Here is a 23,059-nt window from a genome sequence, read left to right as displayed (position 1 = left end):
TGCAAGTTCAGACTTTACCATTTGCTGATTGAGATCTTTTATCATATCAGGAGCAATACAAGTGGACACATGTTATTTCTATTCACAAAAGTCTGAGAATTAGAATTCTGCATTTTGTTTTCTAGCTCTAGGTGACTTCTTCAATGGAGGTAGCATGCGTTTTTTTTCCTTCTCTGTGTGGTCCCGATTATTTAGTTTAGATTGAGTGGAATCAGATGGTGCATCTAAAATATTAGAGAAATTAATTGAGTGAATATAGTTTTTGATAAAATATAGTAAGATATATAACTATATCATTAATGTTAAAAAAGATTTATTATTAATAGGGCTTGTAACAAATATGGGTAATGTTTTACCTTTGCGCTGTGCAACCAATTTATTGATAAAATCTGCAAAGCCCTCTATATTTGAAAAACTCTGATGCAAAGTCTTTTCAGCCCATGGTTGAATAATCGACCACACATCATTTTGATTTGAAGTTGAGTCATCAGGCTATCGGGATTAAAATATTACATAAAATACTAGATATCTGTAGTAAAAATACTGTACTTCTTTAAATATATACATTAATATGAAGTGCATTAATTAGCATTGTCAAAGCAACAAATTTTCAATGCATAATGCAGTGCATAAATAACTTAATGAGCAACAATCTGATAAATACCTCAGCACTTAAGTCAGGAAGCATTGGAGGAGCTAAACTTCGAGCTTTTCTCATGGCTGCATAACAATATCTATAAAATACAGTATTAAATGTAATGATAATGTAATATAATCATATTTATGTTGAATTAGAAAACAAAAAAATATTAATACATATTATTACCTAGAATGGCCACGTGTTCCAAGTCTTCTAGGTCTCAGATTTGGAAATACTTGTTTCATGACTTTGCCAAAATCAGCCGTAGAAAGTGGTTTTAAATTAGCTGTTGTACAGTAGGCTCTGCAATAATATATCAACATTAAATTGTACATTAGTAATATGACAAAAAAAACTATGAATAGTTCAAAACAAGGGTACACTTTAATGGCATTGCTAAAGTTTTTATATTAACCATCACAATATTTATATAGCATTATACTTATGATTGCAAGTTATTAATACCTTTATTATTTATTAGCAAACAATTATGCAATAGATATATTAATTATAATTACTATTGCAAACTTAAATAGTATAAGCACACATTTATAATATGAATAATCGAATACTTACAGATATTCATCATAAACATCTTGTTTTGGCACAGAGACCTCAGGATCATGTTCTAAATGTGTTCGAACCCATGCGGCAGTAGTGCTTATTTCATGCCTTGTCCCAAGGGGATTCGGAGGATGTCTTAAAGGATCCTGTGTTGATGGCTGACCACCGGGAAGTTTCAGGTACAATAGTAATCGCTCTGGACCAGATAAATGTGATATCTGTTCCAAATATTAAGGATATTTTGCCGCGACTGATCACTGAAAAAGAAAAGATGATGAATTTTAGATTATGCTTTAGAACAAATTTGTGAGTGATATTGTAATGCACAGTAATACATATATGAAAGGACATCGGTAAGGAAAGAAATTAATTTTTAGGTATATATTAACTGAAATTTTATTCAGCCGTTTCAGACAAGAGTATATAATTTAGCAATATCTGTTTTTATGTATATAAAATGTTATTATGAATTACACAGATTACAATTTAAGATAATAATTGATAGGACCTTGCTACAAAACTATAACAAGCAAATTTAATTTTGTACAAAATTCTAGTTGTAGCGAGTAATGAAGCAGTAAATCTGGTGAAATTCTTTTTAACACAATAATATAATATTTTTTTTTACAAAAATTGTGTATGGTGCATCTCTAAGTAAACTAATAAAGTATATTGCCATCTAACCTTAATGTATTATCGACCAACTGTTGTATTTTGTCCATTTTCTCCCGTTTAATTTCACAAGCAGCCCCAGCTGCTCCTAAATATTCTTTACATCTTCCATGAGATTGTTTATTTAAAACACATACTTCCTTTTCGTCAAAATACTTTGCTTCTTACGAATTGCCCATGTTCAACAAAGTGCTGTCTTTTTGACAGCTATCAACTCCAATAATATACTTTATATACAATGTCATATTATTCGAAAAACTCATCCGCGAACCTTATAGACGTATGTTTCACATATTAAAAATACCACATTGTGAAAAATAGTCAATTTACCAATCATGACTCTATGCAACATAAATGTACAGAATAAATAACATCACATATCTTAACAATGGTCAGATAAACCATCCATTTTCTTGACGTTCGATCAGCTGTTGTAATTAGTGGTGCCAGATTCTAATAAGATTCCCATCAGGCGTGCATTTTATTCAGCATCAAAATGATAATAGTACTTGATTTAATTAGTTTTATAGCATTCTAAATTATTAATATCTTTCTACAATAGTAAAATATGATATCTTCTTATTAAATGTGACTTTCAAAATTATATAACTGCTCGAAACCGCTCAGAATCCTTGTAAAGTTTACATAGACTAAAAATCATACAAAATTTTTGGAGTTTTAGTGCTGAAACATCGAATAAAAAGGAATTTACAACGACCAGAAATGTATTCAACTGGTTTATTTCTTGATTAAATTTTATATTACTAAATTATATAGTAGTTCATGCAACCCTTTAGGCGGCCATTATTCTATGCAATTTGTTCAAAAATTAAAAAAAAAAATATTTTTCAAAACCACAAAAAATGTTCGTGATCATACTGCTATGTTATTATTTTGATTACATTTAGAAATACACAATTTATAATATTTAAAAATCTTTATATCCAAAATTTGGAAATTATTTTTCAAATATTTAAGTTGGTCACCATTGTTCAATGCAAATTTTTCGGAAAACGTCATCGTGATGCAATTTGCCCAAAATTCTTAAAAAATATCATTGAAAAAAACAAACAAGAAATGTTTGTGATCATACTGCTATGTTATTATTTTAATTATATTTAGAAATACACAATTTCTAATATTTAAAAATCTTTATATCCAAAATATGGAAATTATTTTTCAAATATTAAGTTGGTCACCATTGTTCAAGGTATATTTTACGGAAAACGTCATCTTAATGCAATTTGTCCGAAATTCTTAAAAAATATCTTTCAAAATCACAAGAAATGTTATGGTGATTATACTTCTATATTACTATTTCAAATATATTGTATATCTATACTATTTAAATCTTTATATCCAAAATTTGGAAATTATTTTTCAAATACTATGTTGGTCACCATTGTTCAATGCATATTTTTTGGAAAACGCCAATATATATATATATATATATATATATATATATATTATCAAAACAAAACACAAGGAATGTTTGTGATTTGATTGCTTTATTACTATTTCAAATACATTTAGAAATACATTATTTATAACACTGAAAAATCTTTCTTTCAAAAATTTGGAAATTATTTTTCAAATATTAAGTTGGTCAGCATTGTTCAATGCATATTTTTTGGAAAACGTCATCGTTATGCAATTTGTCCAAAATTCTTAAAAAATATCTTTCAAAACTACAAAGAATGTTTGTGATTTTATTGCTATGTTACTATTTCAAATATATTTAGAAAAACAATATTTATAATATTTAAGAATTTCTCATTCAAAAATTTGAAAATTATTTTTCAAATGTGAAGTTGGCTACCATTGTGCAATATAATTTTTTGTTAAACGTCAAAGGATATTCGAAAATTCAGAAATAAGTGCAGTGATTGTTTATTATTATAAATATGTAAATAGAACTAATTTGAAACTCTACATTTATGGCACAAAAATTGCAGAAATAACCACAATTTGGTATAAACTGTTTTTCTTCAACTTCAACTGTTTTCCATGGAGTTTACTCCTACTAAATTTATTACGTAAGTATCAATCAAGTAAAAAGATCTCCATTTTTCTTTTGCATTGTTTACATCTAATTTTAGTTTTTGCCATAACAATTTAGATCAATTTTGTACTGTATGTAACTTACCAAAAATATCTTTCAAGATTCAGACGTTTTTTTCCACTATAAAATGTTAATATAAAATAAAATCCATATCAATTGATATTGTAATACGCAGCCAAATACGCATAATTATTTGTTTGCGGTATTGGTTTGGCATAGGTTAAATACAGGTCAAGGATATTTTCGACTATCTTTCTCAATGAAGATTCTTATATTAAGAGCAATGTGTTTTTTTATCAACAAATTTTATGCACATAAACAGAAGCGAGCACCAATTAATTTTTATATTGAATCCATAAAATGTATACAGAAGTAATCATAAAAATGACCATAGAGAAGGAAACTATGATAGTAATGGTAATAATAAAATATATTCAATATTAGGTATAGAAAACAAAATAGAGGAATATACTTAATTTTCTATTCCTTGGAATAGGTATTGCATTATATAGAAAAAGCTACCCCGAAATGAGCACCCTCCCCATCCTCAACATATTTACTTTATAAACTGATAGTAATTATTACTTTAAATAAAATATAACAAAATTATGAATTAACAAAGCATATATATATACATATATATATATTTAACAAAGTCTAACAATAGGGCATTACCATATCCTGATACCATAGATTATTGAATTTTCTGTTTTAACACTAATATTCACAGATTGTAAGTACTTTCTACTTGTTATAATTTTTTTAATTCATTTGTTTTAATTTTAAAATTATTTTTAGTTTCCACTGAATTAAAGCTAGGATTATAGACGAAACGTATGGATGAAAAATAAATTCTTAAAAAAAGTTGATGTTTTTTAATTGATGCTCTGCCCAATTTTTAGACTTTGTTAATACCTATGTCAACTCCAAATTCAGAATCATACAAAATATATATTTATATATTTATATATAATTATATTTAATATGATATAAAGTGTTTATTACTTCTTTATCTCTATTTCCATAGCATTTGATAACAAGATGAGCGTGATAAGAAAATTAAATAGATAATAAAATAATCCGCAAATGAAAGATAAACTATTAAAAACAATACCTACTAATAACAATCAGCATCAGGCAGAAATAACAAATAACTCGTCAAAATAAAATCAAATTAATATTCAAATTAATTATCAAAATAAAATGCTGTTTTATTAAATTGTTGAGATCCGTATAGATTATTCAGTCTATTAGAAAATCAGTCACAATAAAGAAAAAAAAACATTTTTTTTTTGTTATTGTAATGTTGTAATCGACAAGATTTGTATTTGCCATACTTTAAATTGGCGTTTGATTAAATTGCTGAGATCCACATAGATTATTCAGTCTATTAGGAAATCAGTCACAATAAAAGAAAAATTTCTGATTTTCATTATTGTAATGCAATCGACAAGATTTGTATTTACCTATTGGCGTTTTATTAAATTGCTGAGGTCCACATAGATTATTCAGCTTATTAGGAAATCAGTCACAATAAAGACAAAATTCCTTAAAATCGACCAGATTTGTATGCATCTTATATTACATTACCGTTTCTAATAAATTGCTGAGGTCCACTTAGATTATTCAGTCTATTAGGAAATCAGTCACAGTAAAGGTAAAATTTCTGATTTTCATTATTGTGATGTACTCTACAAAATTCCTCAAAAACGACAAAATTTGTATGCAACTTATATAAAAATGCTGTTTTATTAAATTGCTGGGATCCACATAGATTATTTAGCTTATTAGGAAATCAGTCACAGTAAAGGTAAAATTACCCATTTTCATTATTATGGTGTAATCTACAAAATTTGTATTCACCTTAAATTAAAATACTGAGATCCACACAGATTATTTAGCCTATTAGGAAATCATTCACAATGAAGGTAAAATTGTTATTCACCTTATATTTGAAACTAGCGAATCAATTTAAAATTTTACTGATGAATTTTGTGATTTTGTCCATATGTCGAAAACTTATTTATATAGTTTTCATTCAAAAATAAAGATAGGCACAAAAAAATGTAAAATATTTTATACTGCATTGCAATTTATGGTATAATACATTTCACTTCATTCTCACAATATTTATTGGAAAAAATTCAAAATATGTATTCAACAAAATCTTCAAGCAATTTTATTAATTTGTAGTAATTCTGATTTGATTCCCAAAGTTTTAAATATAGGAAAATGAATAAAATATGATACAATTGTTCAATATTTAGAATTTTGTGAAGATTCAATAAAAAATGGCCTAATGATTTAACATGAACGAGCCTAAAAATCGATAATGGTTTCTTATTGTAGAAACTCTACCAAAGCCATGAAAAATCAGCTCATTATTTTATAAGGTAATGAATAATGGAAACCACAATGAAAAAAGCGATTTTATCAAAGAAATCTGTGATAACGCACATTTAATTTTTTTTGTTTTGTTCTGATTTATAACTTCCTTGTGTAATACTAAATTAGTCAACTAATTTCATATTTTCATATTCTAGTATCTATTTGATAAATTTAAAGAATTTAAATACTGCTTTATTTTACTCAGGATTCATCTATACTATTTATACGAGTAATATATAAAAATTATAAGTTAATAATTGACAAAATAAATCGATATATATCCCAAGAAATAAAATGCTTTATTTAGTGTTTATTTTTATATTTGGATCGAATCATTATTACCACACTGATAAAATATTTATTAAATAAGTAAACAAATTAATTATATGTAACACAAAAATCTGTTATTCAAAAAACTGAATGAGATTTGATTGCGTTCTTTTAGTCGAAGTAATTCTGCATATGTATTAGAATGTTTTTAAAAATGTGTCTGATCGCCTAATACTGTAGAGACCATCTTTCGCCGTTGTTCGGCCTTGTGTTTTTTATTAGCATAATTTAAATTTTGTTCAAACTGTAAATATTCTTTTGTCCGATTATTTAAATTCACAAAGTAGACAGAAAATTTACTTCCTCTAAAATGTTATTGCAGATAGAGAAGAAGGTCTTGTGAAATATTTAAGAGAAATACAACAAATTATAGTTGTTTATAATATATATTTTGTATGCTTAAAATTACCAAATTTTAAAATGGTCCACTTAACCGTCTTTATTCTGTGGACAGACAATGAATTTGCTGAAACAATGCACAGTGGTTGCACAACATTGTCAAAATTTAATGTTTTATGTAATAATTGTACAATATAAAATTATTTATACAATCAAATGCGTTCAAGTTGATTTTAAATGCAAGTAAAATTTAGGATTTAACTATTTATTATTTATTAATTAATTAAATTAATGATGCTGTTTCGGATTGCTCTAGCGCGACAGCGTGGCGGTACACGCCGTTCCCAAGTACCAGGCGAGCAGGCCGATTCATGGGTTATGAACTCTCTAATATTTGTACGCGTTTTCTCTAAAAATATACGAAAATGCGTCTGATACCTTGTTCGATGCTGTTGGTCAAGAAATGTCATCGTCATATCTCTCTGACAGCAATGACAAATAATATCTTTCTCCGGAGTAGAGATGGGCAACCTGTGCCAGTCGTGGGAAAAAGAATAATACATAACACCTAACTATGCATCATGAAAGAACCTTTTGAGCAATTGATACATGAAAAATAACAAAAATATTTTAATAATGCGCGAATTTATTTTCATAAATCCAAATTCCATTAGTCCAAATATATAACAAAACCTGTCATAATTATCAATAATTGGAAAAAATAATTTTGGTTGTCGATCGCTGCTCTTAAACGCATGTCATATATTATGTGAAATAGCGTATGATTTAAATAGAGTTTAAATAAAGAATACATTACTCATATAATTATATCAAGACATTATCACACAAAAATACGCATAAGCAAATAGTTATTGTGTTCGATTGAAATAGCAAACTGAAGTAAGACAGAAATATGGCACTGGAGATTGCGCTGAGATTTAAAAATAATTTAAAATGGAATATCATTTTTATTTTAGAAATACAAATAAAATTATTATATTTAGAAATAATAATAATTAATAAACAAAATAAAATATTTGTTCACGCCAAATCAAAACAGTCCATAATATGATATGAAAACAAAAGAAAAAAATTGAAAATATTGTAAATACAAATTCAATTTGTAGTTATATTAAAAATAAACATATAATTAATATTACAATTACAGTGTTTTACAACAAATCATTTGTCTTTCAAAAAATCAAATCATATAAACAATATTATTTGGATTATAAGCTATTTTAAGCGATAATTAACTTTTTTGGAAATTGTGTTGAACTTTGTCCTTTGGATCCAAAATCTCCATGAGACAATTGCAAAATAATGAATAACTTCTATACTTTCCAAACAGTAATTTTAGTTTGAATTTTGGTTTCCAAAAGTTCTGAGAATAGAGTTCGAATATTGCAATATGGATAATGATCAATGAGCGTTATAATTGACCATAGTTCATATAAGAAATCCATTTACGATGTAATGGATCCTTTGTTAACTAAAACGTATCCGATATCATTACTTCGATATACATATTTACTATTTTCGAACAAAAAAAGTAAAAGCTCTGGAAGATAATGGCACATAATGGATCTTTTATTCTTCACCACCACTATCGTATAATAATCAAATTATTATACTGAAAGGCAAAGATTTATATATCATAAATATGTAAAAATTAAACAGTGGGCAATTCAAACTCACAATGTTTTTTGCAGCTATTCGTAATAGAATTCATTATTATTTTTTGTGTAGTACAATACATGGTTTGAAATTTTTGGCTCAACCGAAGGGATCTCTATTTGAATGGTGAGTAATATGCTAGGAAAATCACAAACACACACACCTATATATATATATATATATATATATATATATATATATTTATTATATGTAATATAATAAAATATAAAATAAAACATAATACTACAAGGCAAAATGATATAACAAGGGATACATCTAGTTAATAGAAATCAAAATTATTAATATTATACTTGAAATATTTTAATAGGTCTTTCATAGGCTTCGAGGCCTAGTTTGGCTATTCTTAAGTAAACAAAAGTAAAATTTCTTGATAAGAAATTGTATACAAATAGAATTAAGTAGAATTTAAAAATAGTTAATTGAAAATAAAATATAATTAGAATCGTTGAATTGAATTTGAATGAAATTAGAAACAAGAAGAAAGCAAGAAAAGATTAGAATTGGAGAAGGTCAGAATTAAGTTGAGTTGAATTTGAACAAAAAATTAGAAGTAAGAAAAAAAACAAGATTAGATTTCAAGTAAGAAAAAAAACAAGATTAGATTTCAAGATCATATTTAGAAGAAAGCAAAAAGAAGAATGGAGACATTAGTTAGAAGAACATTAAGACAGAATAATATATTAATAAAAAAGATAGTATATAGAATATATATGCAAGATAGTGTAGAATATATAAAGATGATATAGGATAGGATATAAAGAAAAAATGAAAAATAAAGGAAGATATAACAACAAAATGTAATTATATTATAATTTCAACTAAGATATTTTTTTGTATGTCGGTATAAATTTTTTTAATATATCTTGCCTTATGTACTATATCATGTTTTTACGAGTATTTAGAAAAAAAAATTATATTATGTTTCATATTATATTTGTAGCCGATACACGTATTGCACATTTATCATAATTTTTAATCATAATTTAGTTGTTCTGTCTAATATGGATTGAACAAACTTTTTTGCTTTTAATTGCATAGACTTATTAAAAAAAAATAAAGATGATTCTGTTGTCGATCTAATAACTCGATACAAATCTGTTAAAATATTTTTATATTTTAATTATATATATTTTACCATCTGATATTAGAGCAATTTTACTATGCCCAAAGTTTTTATATAATTATTTATTGCAGTATAAATTACAACACAACCTCATTTATAAAAAAATATTACATCTAAAAAAATATTTAGTAAAGGGTATGGGCGTGTTTCCATACAGAATTGGCCCTACCTTGGCATTTGAATAGTTTTCCGTAGCTCATTATTTGGCCGAGATATCATTGAAAATGTGCGAAAGTAGCCCATTTTTCAAAGTCGTTTTTTGTCGCAACTGTAAAAGATATCGGCAAAAAAATAACATCATTCTATTCACATCGGTGTGTACCATAGTATTAATAACAAATATTGTTTAATAATTATTTTTTAGTGCATGAAAAAGTGAAAATAATTGTTGGTTTTGAATTTTCGGTTGTTTGTAAAAACGACTTTTAAAACAGGGGCCACTTTCACACATTTTCAATGATATCTCGGCCAAATGATGAGGATTTGAAATTTGGTATATCGGATTTTCTCGAAAATACCTATAAAATGGCATCAAAATTATTTAAATACCAGAGTGGGGCCAATTCTATATAGAAACACGTCCATTTGAACTGAACATATTCTAATTTGCATATATTTTTAAGCTTGTAATGTCCAGTAATCGTTTATAAATAATATCGCAAATGTGTTTCGATGATTTCAGGTGGTTATGGGTAGCAATTTGCGCAATTTCGCTAAGCGGTTTGTGCTTAGTTTTCTCGGCGAGCATCGTGTCGTTCACCCAGAATGCTGTGAGCTTTACCGGGGACACAAATTACATAGATTGGAACACGACGTTCCCCGCGGTCACGGTGTGCGAAGTCGTCAGCAGCGAAAAGCAATGGGATATTAACGAAGAGTCAGTAAATTCATCATAGTAGATTAATTTAATGGGTTATATTTATTTTCAGATTTTTTTTTATTTTTGTGTTATTAACGGATAAGTATTTAATTGCAAAGAATTAGGAGTCGTTTCTGCCGTGAAATAGACCAATGTTATGGCAAGCCTGTAAGCGCCCGGCGCAATGTTTATTAAAAAAGTAAATTAAAAAATCACTGCACACGGACACTTTACTACCTCGAAGGACCAGATATACTTTATCATTAGAATGGCTATATCAGACTTTTAAAAATAAGTAAGTTAAATGAGTTAGTTTAGTTATTATTAGTATTTATTTGTTTGATGTTCACGGTTCAAGTTATGCGTACAGAATTAGGATGAATTTCTTAAAAACTATCTTAGTACCTAGAGTAGGGTAGGAAATTATTTTATTATAGAGTAGAGAGAATTTAGTATATAGGTAGAGGGAGATGGATTAATAAAATTTGTGAGGCTCGAACAAAGTCTATATTATGTTATTGTTTCTATAAAAACTTCTACTATTACTAAATACTGTCAAAATGGCATGTACTATAGAACTTTGTTTATCCGGACCTCAGTTATACGGGCTACCGTATATGTATGTACATACCTACAATTCGAATATTTGCATTATTGCTGCAGTTTAGTATTTGCATGTAAGGTAATCTAAGAAACTATGTATGTACATGCATAAGGAAGTGTTAATTACTTAATAAACATTGATTGTGTTGATATGTTTGTTTTTGTTATTTTTAATAAACACACAACATCATTCTTTATACATTAGATTATCCGGATTTTTGATTATCCGACAACAATTAGTTCGGTTAATTGAGTTTCTACTGTATTTGATATGCAATCAGGCTTTTCACACATAAAATGCAACTTCATTCGTATGTTATCAAACCATATATCAAAGATCCAGTTATGATAACATCGATGTTTTGACAATTATGCGTTTTCTATGTTAGGTTTTCTATCTAAAACGCTTGACTGCACATCAACTATATAAACTTTTGACAGTTTTTAGTACCACTTTATATGAAAACTGCTACATGACATAGCCTTCCCATAACATTGGTCTATTTTACAACATAATCAGTTCTTTAGATACGTTTTGGATTATTTTTTATAATAAATTAATCACATTATTGTTTACTTCCTTATACCACCACACCTTTTATCGCAATTCCAACACAACTTTGTGTTAAAATAATATAACTGTTAATGAGACACATTTAAATATTTTTATTCTTCATAAATGGTTTAACTGGTTTCAAAATGTTCATTCCATGAAGAAATAGGTACAGATAAATCGAAACTTTAGAAGAAAAAAAAATTAGTATTTCATAAGCGACATCATGAAATTCAGTATTTCAAGATGTTTTATTTTTATGTCAATTAAGTATATTGAAAAAAATATAAGATTCTTCCTAAATACAAGGAGTAATTAATTCATGCCATTATATTTTTATAAATGTATTTTACATATTTTTATAAATATTTATTAATGGTTCCCAAATAAATTGCCGTTTTATATTAAATTCCTGTCACTTCAATAAATTTTCATATAATTCTTAGAAGGAATAGGTACAGATAATTCCTAACGTTGGAAGAGAAAAAAAACTAAAAAAAAAATAGTATTTGTTAAGTGACACCTTGAAATTGAGTATTTCAAGATGTTCAATTCATTTTTATATCAATTAGGTATATTGAAAAAATAAAAGATTCTGCCCAAATATAAGGAGATATTATTCATGTATTTTTATAAATATTACGCACATTTTTAAGCGTTCACAAATAATTCCATGACCTTGTATATTATATGTAACATGCATATACAGACTGATTATAAAAATCAATGTTTTAACTGTTTTATCGAAGTTCAAACTAATTATAGCTGTTTTTATTTATTATTTGTATATTGTTATGCTTTTCTGATTTATTTTTATATTATCTCTACCTCTTAATATTCATTCAAGCCTCACAATCAATTCTGAATTAATGATTAGTTATCAATTTTTCCTGAATTGTTTTCATCACGATTAATGCAATTATTGATATAAATAAAATTTTAAATATTTTCTCAATTTAACGTATTTGATAAATTACAGTAAGAAGTTTAATAGTAGTAAACAGTTAATGAATATTTTTATGACTTGATAAGATATTTTATGATGAAACATTTTGTGATGTAATAATACAAAATTTTGCAAATAATGTGATGTAACAATATAAAATTTTGCAAATATTCTGTAAAAAAAAATTATTCACGGAATTTTTATTTATATTTAAAATTATATTCTTGAATACTTTATTCTTGAGCAACTTTTAAATTTATGTAGAATGAATGTTTCATAAGTAACAATACTGTAACTCAATATTAGTTGATTGACGTTTTTTGCATGACTAATTTATAGTCGATATTTCCATGCTAAAAAAATAAATTATATTCGCCTGAGCTAACTGTTTGCATTACAACGGTGTAATTATTATTTCATTAGTCAGATTTGAATTATTATATTAATATATCACTTTCCAATAATTAATATAAGGAACTTGAAGTATCCACGCTAAAGTAATTTAAAAAAATCTGCCATCTTATATCACAAAATAAAAAACCGTTCATGGAACTTTCAGTAAATAAATTTTACTTTGAAAAATTAGTATGTGTGTATTGAATATGGTGAAATCTGTTATCAATAAAACAATAAAAATAAATGTATTTATTATTTTCAGAGTCTATGGATCTGACAGAAACTCTTTGCTGGACGAATATTTTGCTGATATATCATTTTTTACCGGGAGTTGTTACAGTTGTCAAACTTCTTGTAAGGATATTGCTTGCCCAACTAATTTTAGCGACATAACGAATTTGGTAATATAATCATAAAATATTCACACCAACGTTTAATAACATTCAATGTTGATATTTAAAAAAATAGTTTTCAACTTTGTTTCATTTATTTTAGTACCGAGCGACCTGCAATAAAATGCTGCAAGATTGTTCATTCAATGGAAAGAAATTCGATTGTTGTGATAGATTTCTTCCCGTGGAAACAGAATTCGGTATATGTTATTCTATGAACTCTTTGCATACTAGGTAATCATAAAAACATCAAACTCAATTTTAAAAAAAAGTTACATTTGATTAAAAATATTTTTTTAGCGATAAGGGCGCTCTAATTTTGAGAAACAATCGATCCACCGGACCAGGTAATTTAGACATTACAATTAAAGAAGATGTGAAGGTAATAATTAAAATTGTGGTAAGTTATCTCTTTGCATTAATTATTAGTTGACTTCGACAGATTTATTTGCATCCACCAGAAGATGTTGTCCAACAAAATAGTGAACCAGAAATTAAAGATTTGCTATTATGGGGATCAAAATTGTTCATACTATTTAAGGTAAAAAATTATTACCTATATACAAAAATAATGTATAGTTTTATATTGAATAAAATTATATTTTGACAGGTAATATAATTTAGTATCATTTTCAGGTAAATTACATCTGCAAAAAAAGTTGCCTCTTCTACTTCATTAAATTATTTCTCATAATTATATTCATTTTTGCTCTTAGATCTTTACAACTTTATAGACCTTGACGCTCTTAGACTATCTAATATTTTAACATATATATTTAAATTACATATATTCTAGTGGATTTACCTCATTAATTCCTTATGTCCATCTTAATAGGTGACTGAAATTTTAAATGATCATGGACTAGAAAAATTGGCAGTGTCTGATCGTCATTGTCGTTTTCCACACGAAGTTCCTGAAAACATGAAAGCATATGATTTTTATAGTCATTCAACTTGCATAGTACAATGTAAAATTGATGGTCATTTAGATATTTGTAATTGTACTCACCATTTGATGCCAAAAACATGTAAGATCTTAAGATAACCTAAATTTTTTAATATTTGAAAACATGTACAACTATCACTTGATATAATAAATAAAATTTATTATATTTAAAATAATATACTAAGTGTAATTCAGAATTCAGTATTGATTTATTATAGTTCATTTTTAAGTAAAGTTTCTTATTTTGTTTAGTATCATAAATTTTACCAAATTTTAAATTTCAGATGCTGATCGGTATTGCGATTTGGACGGGTTGATTTGCTTATCCGAGAATGAAGGTAACGATGTCGGGTTTATTTTAGTATTTTCACGCATTTTGTGAAAAACATTTATTTTTACAGCATTGTTCAGACACATAAAAACCGAAGATACCAATAAACCGGGTCTCAAATGTGATTGCTTGCCATCCTGTGAGGAACCGGAATACACTTGGGTGCATAGCCAGTCGAGGTAACATATGAAGGAAAACGATTCCTTCGGGAATATTGCGTTTTTATTTTATAAGGCAAATCATTTGAAATGAAAAACTTTTTTTTAAAAAAAAGTGAAGTTCAAGCACTCGTAAAGGACATTTAATACATTAGTATTTGCAACAGTACATACGCTGGTACTGAAGCCTAATTATATTATTTTATTTTGGAAAAGTGAAAAAGTCGATATAAAATTTTATACATAATTATTCAACCAAAAAATGACATAGTTTTCAGACAAGGAATTGAAAAAAAGTTCCATGGTCTGATGATGATGTTTTCGTTAATAGATAATTCTAAACTTTATTTTTGAGCACCAAAATAAATCTGAATTTAGCTGATAGGCATTCAATTTAATATTTAATATTTTAACTTAATATAAAAATGTTCAATATGTTAAAAAAGATTAGACAGTAAAGATATTTAAAAAAGAAATCAATCTGAACGGTTCAATAAAGTTCAAATTTGGATTACACCGTATATTATTGTTTTGTGATTTTATTGCATTATTTTTGAAGTAAAACTTCTTTAGGCGCAACTAGGGTGTAAATCCGTACAAATGCAACGGAAGTGCCTTACGGCAGATGAGATAAGATAAGAGTCGAGTGCCAAAGATTCGTCATTTGCTGTCGATGATATTTCTATACGGGTCGATTGGGATTAGTCGTCGCGTATGTGAATAGAGATCTGTCGTCGTATGCGTACCGATATCAACAAGGAAATCGGCATAGAAAATAAACATTTTAAAGTTACATCGTAGTACAAATCTTGATTTAATGAAAAATGCCTGAATCAGAAGAATATTTTACCCTGTCTCCGGTAAATAAATGTAATGAAAATTATGAAACAAATACAGCTTTTGCGTCGTGTATGAAACATGTTTATCGAAATGATTACGAATATTAATTAGAAGTTATTAATTAGCTAATTACAAACCGATCATGTCATATTTGAAATATGACTTTAATTACATTTTTTTTTTAAATTTGACGGTTGACACTAATAAATATGTGCATCACGAGTGTTACCAAATTACTAATAAACATTATTCAAAATTGTTATATGATGTATTTATTTTTACTTAAATGCCACCTTGTACAGTAGCAAGTAAGTTTTACTTCACTCGCGTATAAACCTTAGGCGCACTCTTTTTCTGTTTATTTACTAAAATAATTATCAATTTCATTATTGCATTTTCACTAACTCTAATTCAAAATTACAAAAATAATACGTATTTTTATTATTATTATTTTTTATTACCGCCGCAGCGGTGACATCCGAGTGGAAAGAGTTAATACACGTCTTTGGATCAATGCACTCATATACATCATGTACACTTTTTATTCTAAATCATTTTGTTTAATAGAATTATTCTACTAGTAAATCTTAACCTGGGTTTCTTTTTCTTTAGTTTGATCGATGATGCTAATGGAACATATGTTACCTTGAGTATGCAATCTTTACCAACTCAAAAATATGTCAGAAAAGTAGCCAGAACATATATGGATTTAGTCGGTAAATAAATATACAAATACGTAAAATAGTAAATAAAAATCACTTTCATAATTAATTTATCTTTATCTCTTTACTTTTTCAGTTTCTTTAGGCAGTAGCATGGGGTTGTTCTTCGGCGCTTCTCTATTAAGTTTGGTTGAATTAGCCTATTTTTTATGTTGTAGAAGATGGCGACATATTTGCTCTTAAAATATCAATATACGCATAAATACTTTTGTGTTAAAATTTATAATTTACTTAGTTACACGCTCCGAGTTTGATCAATATCACAAACTAGTTCTAGTACGAAATGTAATCAGTATAAAAATTTATTGGAATAATTATTAGTAGTAAATAGCTGATAGACAATAAAATATACATTTATAATAAAAATATTTTTCTTAAAAATACTTATGGATAAATTATGGTTTGGATTATATACAAAACGAATCATTGGACTAACAGTGTTACAGAGTATCATGAACAAATGCGAATTTTTCTTATGCGAAATAAAATAATTTAATGCAATGGGAAATACTGAAAGTAATGTTACTAGCGGCGTTAAGAAACAAGCTGGAGTTTCGACCCAAAAGCTGTATAAGTTAGTTGATTTGAAAGGTAATTTAGAAATAATTTAAGTCAATATTATAAGTGAATTGAGAAAAAAAATAGTGTATTCCATAAAATACACCATTGATGGAAATTCAAAATTTTACGTTAATCATATTTACTAATTTCTGAGCAAGTCATCATGAATAGGGCACACGCCTCGAGCTTCAGAAACCTTGAACCACGATTTTGCTTATAATATGAATTTTGTGTAATTAAATTATTTTAACCTTTCTAAATTTTAATGATTTGAAGGATTATTATACTATTTTGATATTATATTTCGCATTTATATCATAATGCAATTGTCTACTGAGGACGAATCAAGGTATATGAAATTCATGATCTATTGATATTTATATTGATATTAATTTTCTTTAAATTAATTGATTCTATTTTTATTAACGGGATAGATATCTGTTAAAAATGCTTTTGTTTCAAATTATGTACAAATATATATATATATATATATATATATATATATATATATATATATTACCATCTAATAATTGTCACATATATTATATATATGTAAGTTTTACCTATATTTTCTTTCTAAATAAAGGTGGAGGCTTAATGGTTGATGTAATGAAAAGAGCTGTCCAGAGCAAACAATATGCAGAAATAGATCACGTCATTAAAACAAAAGTTGAGCCCTTTCTGTATAACAAAGGTGCTGGAAAATATATTCCAATTTCGCAAATTGTTCTTATGAGAAACATTGAAAGGCCGAAACATAAACAGGTACGAAGAGTATAATAAAATTATGATTTGAAAGGATTCTTTATATCAACAAATTCTAATCAAAACAATAATAAGTTCAGTAAGTTACTAATATGACCTCAATTCCACAATCTAATATCACATTTATCATATTGTTTAATGATGATAGAAATATAAATTATTAAAGATTTTTAAAAGTCAACCTCTGCAGTAATTAATTATGATATTTAACAAGAAGTATTCATAATTAATTTCCTCGCTTAATGAGATATTTTTCCAAGGTTATATTATTTTAGTTACCACAAATACGTGCTATGGAAAATCCAGAAGAAGAATTTGATGTAAATAAAAATTGTCCGGAAGTTTCCGAAGAAGAATATCAGGCCAACCCATCGTTGTACAAACATGTTTGCTGGGATTTAAATGTAATTTGAGCTTGAAATTATAATATTAATTTCTATTAATTTTTTCTAATATTTATTTTAAGAAAATTAACTCAAACTTATATCGATTAAATAAAAAAATATGTTGCTATTAGTTGTAGCAACTTATTTTTTCTGAAGCTAATAGTATTAGCTGCAAATTATAATTTATTACTAGAATAATAAAAAATAAAATTAACAAGTGATTGATAAAGAAAAATTCAAAATATCCTGTAAAAAACTGTTATTTTTTACAGGAACGAGGTGCTGTTGGAGAAACGATATTACATTTGTGTTTATTGAATGTATCGTCTCTTCTTGCTGACTTGGCCAAAAGACTACTTCGATTTTATCCCAAATTAATTAATGATGTTTATATGTCTGACGAATATTATGGTAAATGCAATCAATTACTATATTATAAATGTAGTGGTAATAGGAAATGTCCAGAGATTTCTTCTACCAATGTTGAAGTATTCAACCATAAAACAAGAAATTTTCTAAGTAATGTTATTTGCTCTTCTGGACTTATATTTATTAATTTTGTTTAAAAAAAATGGTTAGAATAATATAAATATTTCAGAATAATAGCTCTAATTGAAAAACGCTAAAAAGTTATGTATTCGTACTGGAACTGATATCAATCATTAAATCTTCATTTATAGTAAACTTAAGTACTTAAAAGATATTCTTCATTCTACTATATTTAATTCTTATGGCAAATTGCTGTAACTTCCCGTACCAAAAATTATTATTTTTTTTATAAACGATTAACATTTTTGAAAAAAGAAAATTACTTAGAAGAAATTTGATTTTTGAGAAACTATAAATTTGAAAAAAAATTTTTTTTTGGAAAAATGTTTTTTTTATTTTGACATATTTTAGAAATTCTGAACTTTTTTTCCAAGTAATCGTGCGCGTCGCCGTCTAACGGATAAATATTGGTACGGAACCCATCGGAATGTAAACAAAATTTATACTTATTGTTAAAATTTCTATTAAGTTAAAATATCTGATAATTTGATGTGCATATGTCTAATGATCATTTTTGACCACCAAATGCATGAAAATTTGATCAATTCTTCATCTTGTCAATACAAGTAAAATGTTTTTTAAATTACTAAAATCGGACGCTCCGTTCTCTTAAAAACTGATTTACCATTTTTGGCACTTTTTGCCTCGTATCTTTGGAACGGCTAGACCTGCCTTTGCCAAAAACTAATCAGCACGTCTCCTTAACAGTACGAATCGAATGTTTTTTTTAATTATTCAAATCAGTTGATCGGTGCTCCCGAAATCGCCTACGAAATTTTGTATCCGCACACACATACCACACGCACACACACACACACATACACACACATACAATCATTTTTTCTAAGGTATGCCAAAATATTCAGAAACCTTTGAAACGTAAAGATATAAACATTTTCATTTTCGATTTTTTTGCGATTACTATAACTTGCCCTATGCAAGTTAATAACAAGCTAACAGTAAATTACCTATGGATGACATAAAGTGATTTTAATTTTTTAGGTATTATTTGTATTATTATTTTAAAGAATATGCTCATATTCCTAATAATTAAATTATAAGCTTGTTAGCTGATTATATTTTTTGCTTACAATTTATTATATTTATATTTCTTTTGTTTTCAGTTAAGGTCTCTCAATGTTTCTCATTAGAACTATTTGCAAAATGTAGTATATTTTGACCACCTTTGTTGTACAATTTTACATGCTTTGTTTCAATCGATTATAATTTTAATTTGATCTACTTATTGTACAATATTTAATTATCATAACCTCATTATATAAATCATGTATCTATTAGGTATGTATTTATATCAAATTATGAATATATTTCAGGTGAAAGTGTTTTACACATAGCCATAGTAAACGAAGATCCGGCAATGGTTAAATTTTTGTTGGACGCAGGCGCCAATATTCACGAACGTTGCACCGGAACATTTATGTCTCCGGAAGACCAAAAAGCTTCGAGATACGATTCACCAGAAGTTGAACATGTTATTGTTCAAAAGTTCACCAATTATGAAGGGTTTGATAATAAATACATTATTAGTACAATATTGTAAAAAGTAATTAGTAGATTTTTGACTAATTTGGAGGAAGCAATGAAGTAATTTCAAGTATTGATAATAATAGATATAATTTTTACATATATAGTTACTATAAATGATAGGTATGGTAATAGAAACAAAATACTTCCTAAGGGGGCGTCCATTAATCACATGAGCGAGTTTTTAAGGATTTAAAAACTCGCCTCCCTCCCCCTTGGTGATACATGGTGATATTCAAAATTACCCCCCCCTCAACCCCCAAACATCACGTGTATTCTTAGTCGCTGTAAAACCTTTGAATTGTTTTTTCAAAAATCGGTTAAAAATAAATACACGTGATATCTTACTATACTCCTCCCTCCACCACTTGATATTTTGTGATTTTTTGTCAGACCTCCCCTCCTCCTGAAAACCTCATGTGATTAATGGACGCCCCCTCATGTGATAAAACTGTTAAATTTTTGATTTATTTTTGAAAATGTTTGATTTTTGTGAAAATGAATACACGTGATATCTTACTGCACCCTACCATCCCCCACATAATACTTCGTGATTTTTTGTCAAATCCCTCCTCCCCCCCTAAAAACCTCACGTGATTAATAGACGCCCCCTAAGCAGGGTTCTATCCAGATTATAGAAATAAAAAAAATGTTTCTAAAAAATATTTTTAATATATTTCCATGCGTTTCGAGTCTCAGTTTGATTCATCGTTAGTGGATAAATATACAAATTTTTGGAAACACAAAAAAAAACAATAAAAATTCAATAAAATTAATACTAAAATAACAAACATGTTAACATATTACCAAACAAAGTTATTGGAATGAAAAATGCATACAAAAGCAAAAAAACAATTAATTTGAAAAATTAAATTAAAATTAAATATATAAATGTCGTCCATTGTAAGCTCAAGTAAAAATACATTCATATGATAATTTTTTTAAGATAAATACTCTATTGTTTTCACTTTTTTTATTTGTGTCACACCTTCGCAGGGATGTATATATATATTCTTTATTCCTTCTTAAACTTTTTTAAAATTTTGATAAAGCATGAAAGGAACTTTACGTAAACAAACTATATAAATTTTACCACTTCACTAAATTTATTCTTTTTATTTTACAATTTAATTATTTTATTATCCTTTTCAGATATGTATATTGGGGAGAATATCCACTAAGTTTTGCAGGATGTTTAGGACAAGAAGAATGCTACAGGTTTAAAGTAAAAGTCTGAAAATTTCAAAACTTTGCAATATATTTTAAAATATTATATTTAAAAATTTAGGTTAATTTTGGCGCGCGGTGCAAATCCGGATAATCAAGACACCAACGGAACAACGGTTTACATATGTTGGTTATATATGAAAAATTGGTAAAAGGAAAATTGAGCTCCATAATATTATATTAAAATTAAATATATGGTTTTATTATTTTATAGGATATGTTGACACAGTTTATGAATCAGGAGCAGCCATTGGTATACGAAACGTTTTAAATCTTACTCCTCTTACACTTGCTGCCAAATTGGCCCGAAAGAATTGTTTTTTCATATTCTAAATATAGAACGTGAAATCTACTGGCAATTAGGTATTTATTCTTATAATAGAAGTTCAGTTTCTTAGTTAATACTTTTCTATGGATTTTCAAAAAAAAAATTTTAGTTATGTTCATTTGGATTCAATTTATTTTTTTATTTGTAGGTAGTATCACTTGTGCAGCATACATTGAGTCAAATAGACACTATTGATAATGAAACAGGAGATATAAGCAAAGATTCTGCGTTGAATTTGGTAGTTTTCGGGGGTAAGTTATTATTATTATACTACTAATTACACTTATCACTGACAATAAGTTAGAAAAAACTTGTGTACTGTATCAATAATTCAAAACAATTAAATGATTAATAATAGATGCCTAGACATAATACATCAAATTAGTATAATTTTCTCGGTAAATCTTTGAAAATAATTTTTTTGACCATTTTGTCCATAGGAGGAACTCTTAAATTTTTCGAGCATGACGTACATTATCGTACTTTATTATTGTATTTTGTGAAAATATTTTTAATGCATTTTATTAATAATATACGATTAGAATTAAGTAATTACGTAATTGTCCCTTCTGACTTTGAAAGAATTTAGTTTAATTAACTTACTTAAATTATTTCTTCCTACCTACATATTTGGTACATAAAGCTTTGGTAAGTTGATAAAAGCTTTATAGAATTATAAGACTACAATTAGTACAATAAAGTTGTATTTGGATCAAAATGCTTAAAAAATACACTTGTAGTTTACAGAATTAAACATACAAGTGATTTTCTTTTCCAGGACAAAGATGAGCATCTCGAACTCATGGATGGCGTATTAGTAGATCTACTAAAAACAAAATGGGAAGCTTTCGTCAAACGACGTTTTATCGTCAATTCGTATTATTTGCAATTTTTCGTAATATCATTTTTTGTTTTACCCTTCGTCCAGGTCCACCTCTTCCTGTGGAGACAACTGCCAGTCCAAAGAATAATATTACTACTAATACGACAAATAGTCCTAATTCGGCACCTTGTTAAATTTAACGGATTTTTAGTTGGAACTGTACCAACTGATGTGATGATAAACCAATCTAGGAGGCAGAAAAATTATACGCAGGAAAAGGAATATCCAAAATTGATCAGAGCAAAACTATTAA

The 23,059-nt window shown here is 27.1% G+C and overlaps 2 protein-coding genes and 1 pseudogene across 2 annotated transcripts; 2 read left to right on the top strand and 1 right to left on the bottom strand.

Moving 5' to 3' along the window:
- Positions 1–99: 99 nt before the first annotated feature.
- On the bottom strand, positions 100–3,109 carry LOC113370987 (DNA-binding protein RFX5-like). The gene is made up of 6 exons (XM_026611648.1): positions 3,098–3,109; positions 1,217–1,422; positions 827–943; positions 665–734; positions 357–492; positions 100–224 (listed from the first exon to the last, which is right to left on the bottom strand). The coding sequence occupies exons 1-6, from the start codon at positions 3,107–3,109 to the stop codon at positions 100–102; spliced, it is 666 nt and encodes a 221-aa protein (XP_026467433.1).
- A 5,585-nt stretch (positions 3,110–8,694) lies between these two features.
- Positions 8,695–16,745, top strand: LOC113370986. Its single transcript, XM_026611647.1, has 11 exons — positions 8,695–8,798; positions 10,499–10,693; positions 13,436–13,574; positions 13,669–13,799; positions 13,866–13,947; positions 14,008–14,106; positions 14,401–14,593; positions 14,796–14,849; positions 14,913–15,021; positions 16,453–16,556; positions 16,639–16,745. Exons 1-11 carry the CDS (start codon positions 8,695–8,697, stop codon positions 16,743–16,745), a joined length of 1,317 nt encoding a protein of 438 aa, XP_026467432.1.
- Positions 16,746–17,062: 317 nt separating this feature from the next.
- Positions 17,063–23,059, top strand: part of LOC113370985 — an 11,427-nt pseudogene continuing 5,430 nt past the window's right edge.

The sequence above is a fragment of the Ctenocephalides felis genome, unplaced genomic scaffold (assembly GCF_003426905.1).
Source record: "Ctenocephalides felis isolate EL2017-DRISC unplaced genomic scaffold, ASM342690v1 CF-g0.4_SCAFFOLD_01492, whole genome shotgun sequence".
Lineage (NCBI taxonomy): Eukaryota > Metazoa > Arthropoda > Insecta > Siphonaptera > Pulicidae > Ctenocephalides > Ctenocephalides felis.
Note: the sequence above shows the minus strand (reverse complement) of the source record. Positions and strands in the feature narration are given on the sequence as shown.

What these genes read in the sequence shown, in the direction of transcription:
- LOC113370987 (XM_026611648.1), bottom strand. An exon ending in GGAACACGTGGCCATTCTAG is followed by an intron (nt 735 to 826) that starts GTAATAATATGT and finishes TGTATTTTATAG; the next exon opens with ATATTGTTATGCAGCCATGA. An exon ending in TTCCTGACTTAAGTGCTGAG is followed by an intron (nt 493 to 664) that starts GTATTTATCAGA and finishes TAATCCCGATAG; the next exon opens with CCTGATGACTCAACTTCAAA.
- LOC113370986 (XM_026611647.1), top strand. Translation starts at nt 8,695, where the DNA reads ATGTTTTTTGCAGCTATTCGTAATAGAATTCATTATTATTTTTTGTGT. An exon ending in AAGGGATCTCTATTTGAATG is followed by an intron (nt 8,799 to 10,498) that starts GTGAGTAATATG and finishes CGATGATTTCAG; the next exon opens with GTGGTTATGGGTAGCAATTT. An exon ending in CAATGGGATATTAACGAAGA is followed by an intron (nt 10,694 to 13,435) that starts GTCAGTAAATTC and finishes TATTATTTTCAG; the next exon opens with AGTCTATGGATCTGACAGAA.